Here is a 12,075-nt window from a genome sequence, read left to right as displayed (position 1 = left end):
TTTCATTTTGTACAGCTGGAAAAGAATAATCATCTTATTTATTGACTTGTAGACATTGACACACAATATAATTTCAAAATTTTACTAAATAACTATAAGAATCGAAAGGTGTGACATAAAAAAAAACCCTTCATTTAGCTCTAAGTAATGAGGAAGGGTGACAATACGCGTTTATGGCCTTTATCTGGCCAGTCTGCCTATAAAAAATATGTATAAATAATTGTAGATAGATACTGAATTATCAGAACATTTGTGACCAGGTATATTGCAGAAAAACCTCTTTCTTCCTTTGAACTTGAATATATGCTGTCAGTTTGTTATTTTAAATAATATTTTTATTTTAACCAATGTGACCTGCTCAACAGGTTAAGTTGTACACCACCACCACTGACAAAATGTCTCAGTCAGAGGACTGGACTGAGATATGTCTATTATACTTGAAAAATCATGGCAGTCAGGTGAAATTCCCGACGACTGGAAAAAGGGAAGAAAAGGAAAATGCATGACCCAGGGAACTACCGACCAGTCAATCTCACCTCTGTGCCTGGCAAAATCTTCGAGCAGATTTTCCTTGAAAGCATGCTAAGGCACACGAAAAAACAACAAGGTGCTTGGTGACAGCCAGCATGGCTACACTGAGGGAAATACTGCCTGACAAAATCGGTGGCCTTCTATGATGGGGCTACAGAACTGATGGACAGGGGTAGAGCAGTTGATGTCATCTACCTGGACGTCTGCAAAGCATTTGACACTGTCCCACACAACATCCTTGTCTCTAAACTGGAGAGACATCAATTTGATAGGTGGACCACTCTGTGGATAAAGAACTGGCTGGATGGCCTCATGCAAATAGTTGTGGTTAATGGCTCAATGTCCAGCTAGAGACCAGTAATGAGGGGTGTCTCTCAGGGATCAGTGTTTGGTGTTTGGACCGGTCTTGTTTAACATCTTCGTCTTTGACATGGACAGTGGGATTGAGTGTGCCCTCAGCAAGTCTGCCAATGACACTAAGCTGTGTGGTTTGGTTGATACGCTAGAGGGAAAGAATGCCATTCAGAGAGACCTTGACATGCTTGTGAGGTGGGCTGATGCCAACCTTATGAAGTTTAACCATGCCAAGTGCAAGGTTCGACACCTGGGTCTGAGCAATCCCAGGCAGAGCTACAGGTTGGGCAGAGAAGAGATTCAGAGCAGCCCTGCGGAGAAGGACTTGGGGGTGTTGGTTGATGAGAAAATGAGCATGAGCCGGCTTCAGTGTGTGCTCGCAGCCCAGAAAGCCAACCGTATCCTGGGCTGCATCAAAAGAGCATGACCAGCAGGTCGAAGGAGGTGATCCTGCCCCTCTACTCCGCTCTCGTGAGACCCCACTTGGAGTATTGTGTGCAGTTATGGTGTCCTCAACATAAAAAGGACATGGAACTGTTGGAACAAGTCCAGAGGAGGGCCACGAGGGTTATCAGGGGACTGGAGCACCTCCCATATGAAGATAAGCTGAGAAAGTTGGGGCTGTTCAGCCTGGAGAAGAGAAGGCTGCGTGGAGACCTCATAGCAGCCTTCCAGTATCTGAATGGGGCCTATAAGGATGTGGGGAGGGACTCTTCATTAGGGACTGTAGTGTAGGACAAGGGATAATGGGTTAAAACTTAAACAGGGGAAGTTTAGATTGGATATAAGGAGGAAGTTCCTTACTGTGAGGGTGGTGAAGCACTGGAATGGGTTTCCCAAGGAAGTTGTGAATGCTCCATTCTTGGTGGTGTTCAAGGCTGGGCTGGACAGAGCCTTGAGTGACATGGTTTAATGCAAGGTGTCCCTGCCCATGGCAGGGAGGTTGGAAGTTGATGATCTTAAGGTCCTTTCCGACCCTAACTATTCTATGGTTCTCTTCTGTGTACCTATGAAGTCTGAAAGCCCTACTCCTGCTCTCCTGTGAGAAACCCTGAAACAGGAATGAACCATGAAACTAAGCCACTAGTAAGGTAATTCTGAAACATAAATCTCATGCTCCTCCTCAGTGACACTACATTCTTAACCAGTTTACAGAACATTAACTAAATAATAAAAATAAATAAATGAAAAGCACCAAAAAAGTTTCAGGCCAATAAGTTTTGTCTTGTGGAGTCCAAAAAAAAAGGCAGTTGAAAGGGCTTTGGATAAGGAATCCTTTAGCAGCACACACAAGGCTTATGAACCAATAAGGCTAACTTTTGAACTGAAGGAAGAATTAAAAAATTAAAGTATCAATCAGATTTTTTGAAAATCTAAATCATTCCCAAGGTTAGACCAAGGAGAAAAGAAAAAAAAAATAAAATTGTCATGATCAAATCTTTTTATTGCACAAGGAATCTCATCATCTTTTAAGAGCAGCAGCTTTATTTCCAAAGATGTTTGCTATTTTGTGGGAAACAATCTGCATTACAGAATTTAGGAGCAGTACCAAAAGCTTCAATAAAAAGAAAATAAAAAAAAATCTATTCACTTAATAGTTTTCAGGGTTTATCCGAACAATGCACATAGTTTATTCCAGAGGTGTACTAAGTTTTTGCCAAGGACACTCACTGATGGGCCTTTTATTGAGGTCACAGTAAGAAATGTTGTGCAGTGCTAAACACAAAGCACTAAATGTTCATGTAGACTGAAAACAAAAAATATAACCTTTTTCAAAAGAATGGAAGAAAACCCTATTCACTGAGTCTCAGCAGCTTAAGTGCTACACAGATAATTAAAATAAGGTCGGGCCTGATTAGTATTAGAAAAAATAGTCAGCTCCTCTGACAATCACTGGTAAAAGTCATTGCTGGAGCACTTGAAGAGTCATAGGAAAATGCTTGTTTTCTCCTGCGTATGTATAATTTTGGATTATTAGACTGGATTGTATGTCTTGCTAAAGCCTTTTTGTCGGTTCAGGCTAAAATTGCCTTAAACAGAGACTCCATGAGGAAGGGGGAATATTTGCTCAAAAGGGGTTTGCATAGCTAAAGCCTTTCTCACCTTTGTCCTGAAGAAAGCCATTTGCTAGAAACAAGCTGAGAAACTATCGTACAGACTCTGCTACACTTACACTATGAGACATCCACTGATGGTGTAGAGAGGTATATAACAACACACAAGCAGTAAAATTTGCAGTTCAGTGTTTTGAATTATTTTAGCACTGGGAAGCCTTAAACAAGCATGGCTTGGATGGAATGAAAAACTAAATTTATATAGGTAGTGAGACCAGAGGAGGCAGTGTGAAGTAAATTAGGTTGAAAGTTTTGTGCAGGATACATCTTCACTTCATAAACAAGAGTCAGTAACATGCCTTATGGCAATGTCAGTTAATATCAGTGATTATTTCTCTGGGTTTGGGCTCCCCAGGACATGGGGAAAGTGGGAAGTGTCCAGCTGAGGGCTATGGAGATGCAACTCACAAGCTGCACAAGACAGCATCTTTGCTTATACAGAAAAGAGAGGACCAAGACAAGAGGCAGGGAGTCTTAATCTCTGTAGTTTACAGGAGATGGGGCTGTTTGAGAGGAGAGGTTCTTCTTAGGTGCACAGTGAAAGAACCAGAGGCAACGCGCACTACCCTAATTGCAGTAAGACACATTATAAGAAGAAAAGGGTGGTCAAGCACTGGAAAAAGTTGCTGGGAGAGGTTGTGGAATGTCTCCTCTCAAACGATGGCATAAATTTCACTGGGCAGGGTCCCAGGCTACCTGCCTGAATCTAGAAGTTAGCCTTAAATGGGGACTAGAGTAGATTACGTCTGGATGTCCCTTCTGAGCTAAACTATTCTTTAATCCTGGGGCTTGAAAGTCTCTGACACTTTGCATTTTACAAAACTTTTAAAGCTGCTGTGGACACACAGGTTTCCCCTTTTCTTCATTTCAGATTGATAATATATATACAATATGTTACTGATTTTAATTTCTCGAATTCCAAAAGGCTAAACTGTATTCGAAAGATTCACAAGAATTAGCAAATGCACTTCATGCATAGGCAGCGTAACACTGTTTACCCTCATCCAGCTGCAAGGAGAAAATACATTTTACCTCATACAAAACCTGATCACTAGTAAAGCAGTACTATAGTATCAATATAAAAGAGCACTAAGGAACAGCTTCCTTTTACTTGGCTGAGGAAGTTGGGGCTTTTCAGCCTGGAGAAGAGAAGGCTGCGTGGGGACCTAATAGCAGCCTTCCAGTACCTGAAGGGGGCCTATAGGATGCTGGGGAGGGACTCTTCGTCAGTGACTGTAGTGACACGACAAGGGGTAACGGGTTAAAACTTAAACAGGGGAAGTTTAAATTGGATATAAGGAGGAAATTCTTTCCTGTTAGGGTGGTGAGACACTGGAATCGGTTGCCCAGGGAGGTTGTGAGTGCTCCATCCCTGGCGGTGTTCAAGGCCAGGTTGGATGAAGCCTTGTGTGGGATGGTTTAGTGAGAGGTGTCCCTGCCCATGTCAGGGGGGTTGGAACTAGATGATCTTGAGGTCCTTTCCAACCCTAACTATTCTATGATTCTATGATTCTATACTTAGGGAAGCTATGTATAGACTAAAAATATTATAGACTAGTTACAGTACAGGAGAACTGCACACTCACATCGCAGACTGGTCATCAGGCAGATACACCATGAGCCAAACAAAACAGGTAGCAAAGTTCAGGATGAACCATTTTTGAATGCTTATTTGAACCAGATCAGGACATCTTTTGACTCTATATCGTAATTGCCGCTGAAGCAACAGCTGCAACAACCTGATACAAAACTCATCTGATACTCCCACTGCCTTTCTTTCCCTATTGCCTTGCTCCTGTGGCCATCTGGTTCTTTGACACTGGCAAGTAACAATCTTCCCATATTAAGTCCTAATAAAATTATAAAAAATTTTAATTAATGTGGACAATTCACTGTCAGCTGCCACTGCTGTTCTCACCACCACGTTTTTGCTTCCCCTGGCTTTAATTGCTTCAAACATTTAAATTTAAGGGAATAACCAGTAAATTTGCACTATCATTATTTCAACTCGGTAGAAGCAACATACCAGACACAGATTTTATGACTCAAATCTGGTAAAAATTAAAATCTCACACTTTGAACTTTTCCAGGAGATGGCTCACCACTTAGAAATCAATGAATCTTGGTGCCAGGATTCATGGGTTAAACACCTGCAAATTCATTTTAGACCCATATATTTGCTAATGCTCAGTGTTGGAACTGCTTCCCACCTGAAAATTAGATGATGCATATTTCACCTCAATACAAAAGCATTTTTCCATCATGAAGGCATTATAGCAGACTTTCCACTGAATTTTTTTGCTGGAGTTTTTTAGAATTTTTATTTCATTTTAAACTAATTCAGGTTATTTTTCTTTTTATAGCAAATAATAAATTACTCCATTACCTTCTTTTTTCATTCCTGCTCGAAAACACTTTTTTAAACGACAATATCTGCATTGATTCCTTTTGTCCTTGTCAACAACACATTGCCGGTTAAATCTATCAGAGACAAAAAGAGGTAAATGTATAAAGCATTAATAAAGCAGAACCGTGATTATGAAGAGGAAAAACTAACTAGTCTTGCCTATTACAATAATGTCTATAACCACAGCTTTCTTCATCTGTTGTTTTTATTTTTCTTATTAATTATTTTTGAGAGGTATTTCATATCTACTTAGTTTGAAGGAATATACATATATGTATAGACACTTATATGCATTGGAATGGGAAAGCATGGAAGATTTTGGAGTTACGTATGTGCATCATTTGCACTTCAGCTTATTTGTGAGATGTATCAGTAACTGGCTGCATCAAATGGTGGTGGGGGAAAAAGGGAGGAAATACTACAAATAGAAAAAAGAAAGGACCATCAAAGAAGATGCCAAGCATGGCTGTCATGGAAGAACCCTAGCTGGCGAAGCCTACTTTTTCTGGGAGATATCCACAAACAAGCTACATGCTGCAGTATTACAAATGACAACCTAAACAGGAAGTATTAAACTAATGCTAATATTAAACAATGAAGGAAAAGTGTGGCAAACATTTCTAGTTACAAGTCATTCTTACAAAAAGTTTTCTCGTATAGTGATTTGTCTGAACTCACAGAGGTGTCTGTATATTTTCTGGACAGCTTAAAACTGATATATTATGGACTTGTGCATGAACAGAGCAGTTAGCCATAGTGCACAGACCTGCAGTATGATAATTTGGGCAGCCAGACATACAGAAATTAGCAGATAGCCATTCAGACTGACAGGGGGTACATCTCAACAGACATCTGGAGTGTGTAGTATTAAGTAGTGTTGAATAAAAGACATTTTTTTTCCCATTATAAGATCATAAGAATATACCATAAAACACATGCTCATCAAAAATGCCGGTTAGAATTCAATAAGGAATTAATGAAAATACCCTGACATAGTTCTGAAAAGTCTGAAAGTAATATTTGCTTACATTCATTAATTTAGTGTCTCTAGATGAACTTTTGAATTACCTGCATGTATAGACATGATTTTTCCGTATACTGCGTCTAAAGAATCCCTTGCAGCCATCACAGCTTGAAGCACCGTAATGTTTTCCAGTCGCTCGGTCTCCACATATTGCGCAGAGACTACCGACTCCATTGTCAGTGGCATTCATGTTGACAGTGTCTCCTGAGCTGTCTGAGGGAGGTAAGAGCAACATATGTAGTTATGGACATGACTTTCAACATCCACTCCATGAAAATTTGTACTTAAATGGAGGCTTTTTTTTTTTTTTTTTGCCTTTTTTAATTGCTACTTATTATTTATATAACACATTATATATTATTACATCTGGTTCCTATCCAGATGAACACTTTCAAAGTTAAAAGAGATGTTAACAGAGTTTATGAAGTTCAAAATAGCAAATAATTTTCTTCTAAACTCTTTCCAAGCAAAAGGGGTTAAAAATTAAAGTGTAGCTCTGCATGTATAATTACATATACATTCTTGCTAACATGAAGAGGAACTTTGGCACAAAGCAGTGTTAGCTAGTTAGCTGGCAAAGATCTCTTACATCAGTTCTTATAGGAGCTACCAATAACTGGCAACTACCATACAAAAGTATACAGAATCATAGAATAGGTAGGGTTGGAAAGGATTTTAAGATCATCTAGTTCCAACCTCACTGCCATGGACAGGGACAGCCATGACAGCAAACAAACAAACAAAAAAAGACAAGCCTTTTTTTTGCACAATACTTGATGAACAAAGATTGCATGTTAAGACAACTGTCTAAGTGTTATTTCCTTGAACAAATTCTCCAAAGGAACATTGGTGCAGACTTTACTTGCACAAAAGAATATTAGCTACGTGATTAACAGTTAGTCACTGAATATGGTAAACAGTACTGAAGAAATTCACCTGAAATCAAAACAGACATATCTATTCTTCTTTGAGTCACAGTGCTTAACTGATGTGTTCAAGGAAATAATTGCAAAATAGCTTTTACTGTTATGCTTCTGGCTTTACAAAAGAAAAGCTGTTTGTATTATGCCCTAAACATTTGCAATTTTTCTGTCAGTGAGAGGAAAGAGTGCCACATTAATTAGTTACTCAAACATGGATTCAAAAGTCAAGTACATGAGTTCAGGAACAGTGGACGGGTTGAAAAATAAAACTGTTCACACGGATACATACTATTATTCAAAAAGTACTACATCCAACTGAAATATATTATTATGCAAATATATTACAAAATGTTCATTGTGTCCCAAAAAACTTAGAATTTAAACAGAATTCTTTAGACAAAGAGAGAAGAAAACACACTTTTTTTTCTATTTTATAAAAACATAATTGGTAGGAATTATATTTAATATTCACTAAATACAAATGAAAACTTAAAGGTAAGATTTCAGTTCTGTAAATGTTTTATTTTAAACCTGTATTTTGTCATGACTAGAAAATTAATTTTAAAAATGGATTAGAGAATTACTTTAGCTAGAACAATATAAACCCTTTCTTTTGGAATTTTGAAATTTTGATTCATAATGATACAGCAGAATAATTAAAAATACAATATATAAATTTAATGGAAAAATATTTCATAACAATGTAAGTTGGGTGTATATGTAAGGATTTTTTTTTTTGGCATTATTCAAAACAAAACATTTGGGAAATTCACCTCATTTTTCAAAATTCTTTGATTTCAACAGCACTGCATAATCTGTCTGAACGTGGCTTTTTAAACTTCTCTGAATGTTAGTAATTAATTTAGGTAGCTAAGAAAGACACAAAGAAAAGCATAAGAGACAGCTTTCAGTTCCAGATTAGCATTGTAGCTGCAAGACAATATTTGTAAAAATTCTGTAAGAAAATGCTTAGCGTAAACTCAAAGGAAACTCTAAACAGGAAAATGCTACACCTAATAACTAATAATCACTTGCCGTGAATAATCACCAACATCTAATGTAAAACAGCATAACCTCACTAATCTGCTTTCACATTTTATGTACCATTAACAGATCTGAAAAGATGCTAGTCAGCAAAAAAACCCAAACAAATGACCACTGAATTCATCCATATTAGAACCAAAAGCAGAGAAATCGTCTAAAAGTTGCATAATCATTGTTGATAGCTTCAGAATCACTCCAGGCATAAAGGTCTGTTTTCTCTTACTAAATCAATAATCAAACCTATCTTTCTGTTTGCTAAGCTTGCTCTAAAGTAACATCAGAAATTCAGATAAAACTTCGAGCCCAACAATAAAACAACTTAGAACTTACTTAGGTTCTAAGTTAGGCAGTAATATGTGGAAATGCAGAAGCTAAATATTTTTCCTGAAAATCAATAAATATTTGCTCTGCCTTTTAAAAATACCTATTACAATAAATCTATGAGTTATACTTTATGATACAATAAAACAATTTTTAAATATGTTAGAAGATTTGGAAAGCCATTTTAGAGTAGCTTAATTTTCCTGATACTTTTCTTCACTTTAGTAGACTGATATTTCCTTTTTTGTTGTTGGTTAATACTCAATGGCAGAATGAAATGGTGTGCTTCCTATTTCAGGCCTAACTTATTGATACAATTTCTCAAAAATGTATTGCATTACAGATTCCACCTAAAGTTAAACTGTTACGTTAGCCGAATGCATAGAGATTTTCTCAGCTAAACATTAGCCTTTAGAAAGCCAGTGTGGGTTTGTTTGTTGGTTTTTTTTTTAACAAAACACTAGTTCATATATACACATATTTAGAAATACTAGATTAACATTTAAATAGACAAAACATTAGTCCAACAATTAAAATGAGGTATCAAGAAACAGTGCCTAATTTTTTTCACAAGTCTCTGGATAATTTTGAGTCCTTCCAAATGTTATATATGAAATATACTTTTATGTCCAAACTGTCAATACTAGTTATTCATTTGTCTTACAGTAAATAGAACAACTGCTGTATACATCTTCTTCCTTTGATTAACTGACTGGTGACACTACAGTTCAGTTACTTTATTACAAACCCCCTCTCTTTTATTTTCCTTAATGTTAAAGAATTATAATGTTATTAACTTAAAATTAGTGATGAAGTCTAAAAGAGCAGGTCTGTAGTTTAAAACAACCCCCAAATGGATCATTAATAAAACATTTAGCTAACACCAAACAGCGTTACTGAACTTCACTTTTTCTGTTAACTGGCTTGATTTTGCATCACAGAGCAAAACTCACCACTGCTGTTATACAGGATCTGCATAGTTTCAAACTCCATTGCCACATACGTCGGATCTAAAACTTCACTGTAGTTAGCCATTTCCATGTCTAGTATTGGTTCCGAGAGCCTCATCATTGAATGCAAAACCAGTGAAAAAGCTGCTCAAATGTATAACAAACACTCCCATTCTGTTTCACAGTGATAGATAATCCAAAGTTAACTATAACTGTGTCACTTACGCGCTGTGATGGGAGGAGCTAGAAAACTGCTTCTGCGTGCTATATTCTACCTGTGGAGTTGTTTTTTTTTCTTTTATGATAGAGTGCAACCCTTCTGATAATCTTGGAATGCTTTATGGAATAACCTTATCAGAAGTTGCACTGGTTCCAGCTCTTGAGTGAACTCAAGGACACACAGGAAGCTTCCCATCTCCTATGCCCTGCTACGCATTTTGCTGTCTGTGTGGTATAATTAGTCCTAAACAAAAAACTCTGGTTCTTCTATGCAAAGAGACTGGAGGTTCAGATGCCATTTTGCTCTCTTTTTTCAGAACAATAAGGAAGGGTGATAGGATAATGGACTATCCTCATACGCAAAGCATCCATTGTCATATTTTAAAAGACAGAGGCAAACCCTCCCATTTTTACAACTGCTAGCGTTCTTTAACAGCGGCAATGAGTTGGCTGTGTAGGCATGCTGAACCAAGGCCTTGAGCAACACAAGCTCTAAAGCAAGGCCGGTGTATATATCCCCATCACACACTGTGTTGCTGCAATGGCTCCAGGCAGTGGACCTTGCACGCTCTCAGAAGGTGGCTTCCTGCTCTAACCCTTCTGCATACAAGATGTCATAGCAGCATATTGTTTTCAAGCACCATTCAGACACACAAGGAAAAAAAAGTATCATTCACTTTCTCTGAAAAGAAGAATATCTGGGTAGGTCATCATTGTTCATCAGCTGGTACACGTGCCCGGTACAAACCCACTTAAAAACATTCCTGTAAAACTGCTTCAATCTGTGCAAAAGATAGCTGAATTTCACTTGCTAATCAGGCACTTTTAAATGTTGGATAGCAGAACTTCAAGTGTCACTACTTCTCAATAAATTCTTTACAGAAAACTACCCTTGATGTTGAACAGGTTGCATTAAAGTTTACATATATGGGAAAAGTGCCCAGTTTATGTTTAATTAACAAGAGCTAGTAACTGTTTATACATCACTGAAATTCATTTTAATGGAAAGAATACCTGCAGTTGCTGTTCAGTGTAAGTAGCTGCAAAATGGCACAATGAAACAACTCTCTGATTAAGAGACTGATGACAGACAAGCTACCAATGAAGAAGGAAAATTTACAGGAAAAGACCTAGAAAAAAAACCCTCTGAAATACATCCTTCTAATTTCCAAGTCCCCAGAGTAACCTGAAAGTCACAAATTATCCTCTCTCCTTGTGGACACACAGATGCAGTCTCAGGCCAGTTCTCCTCCTGAATCCAGTGGATTCCAGTGGCTTAATTATGACAACAGGATTCTTGTCTAAGTCACAGAGGTATTTCCAAACCAAAGAGCAATTATTATCATGGTACTGCTTGCACAAATTCTTCAGATTTTGGAGGCTTTCCACAGACACTGTTGTCCTTTTCACCTACTGTTATTCCTTTTCCTTTAAACAATTCATCTGTTATTATATTCAGTAAGATATCAAAAAACTGAAAAACTTCTTAAAAAAGGCAAACCTATAAAGTTCTGCCTCCTTATGAATAGCACTTTTATTAACAACCAATGTAACTACAAATACTTCCTGTACATTACAGAAGACATATAACATATTGGAAATTTATAATATACTTAAGTTTATCATTGAAATGTTAGAATATTTCATGCCTACAATCATGGAAAATATTCTACTCAGAAAGTATCATTTCACAGTACTAGAAGTATGCAAAGTTGCCCCGTCCTCAACCATAGCTAATACTTTTTTATTTTTCTTAAAGCAGCATATTTAACAAAACTGATACAAAGTTATTTGCTGACAGCTCATATTTGTTTAGGAAATCACAATAGCTTCATCGTCACAAGAAGGAAAAATTTTATACTACTTAATGACTCAGTTTGAAAAGTTTCTTCAGCAGCAGAACTTGTATTTGCTACATTTTTGAATTTGTATAGTAATTGCTACAAAATGAGTTACTAGTTACATGACAAACTATTCATTGCATTAAGTATGCTATTTAAAATAAAATACAAAGGTTTATATGTTAGAATTGTCTTTTGTTCCTTAGAGCATACATTCTCAAGAGATTTTCTGTAAATGATCTCTGGCTTTTTCATACCAAAATTTTATGCTCCACAAATAAACACAAATCTAAAACTGCCTGTCTTTTATTTCAAAACTCCAGTCCTGAAAACATTCTGGCATATGA

At 37.1% G+C, this 12,075-nt stretch overlaps 1 protein-coding gene across 1 annotated transcript in view; it reads right to left on the bottom strand.

The window, feature by feature from the left end:
• The window catches only part of HNF4G (hepatocyte nuclear factor 4 gamma), a 25,988-nt gene extending 16,199 nt beyond the window's left edge, over positions 1-9,789 (bottom strand). The window contains exons 1-3 of the mRNA XM_065669145.1: positions 9,672-9,789; positions 6,475-6,643; positions 5,386-5,480 (exon numbers count right to left, since the gene is read on the bottom strand). Of these exons, the coding sequence (XP_065525217.1) occupies positions 5,386-5,480; positions 6,475-6,643; positions 9,672-9,789 (382 nt within the window). The remainder of the gene's footprint in view (positions 1-5,385; positions 5,481-6,474; positions 6,644-9,671) is intronic.
• Between the last annotated feature and the right edge of the window lie 2,286 nt (positions 9,790-12,075).

The sequence above is a fragment of the Lathamus discolor genome, chromosome 2, assembly GCF_037157495.1.
Source record: "Lathamus discolor isolate bLatDis1 chromosome 2, bLatDis1.hap1, whole genome shotgun sequence".
Classification (NCBI taxonomy): Eukaryota; Metazoa; Chordata; class Aves; order Psittaciformes; family Psittacidae; genus Lathamus; species Lathamus discolor.
The sequence above is the reverse complement of the archived record's forward strand: the minus strand, read 5'-3'. Positions and strand labels throughout refer to the sequence as shown.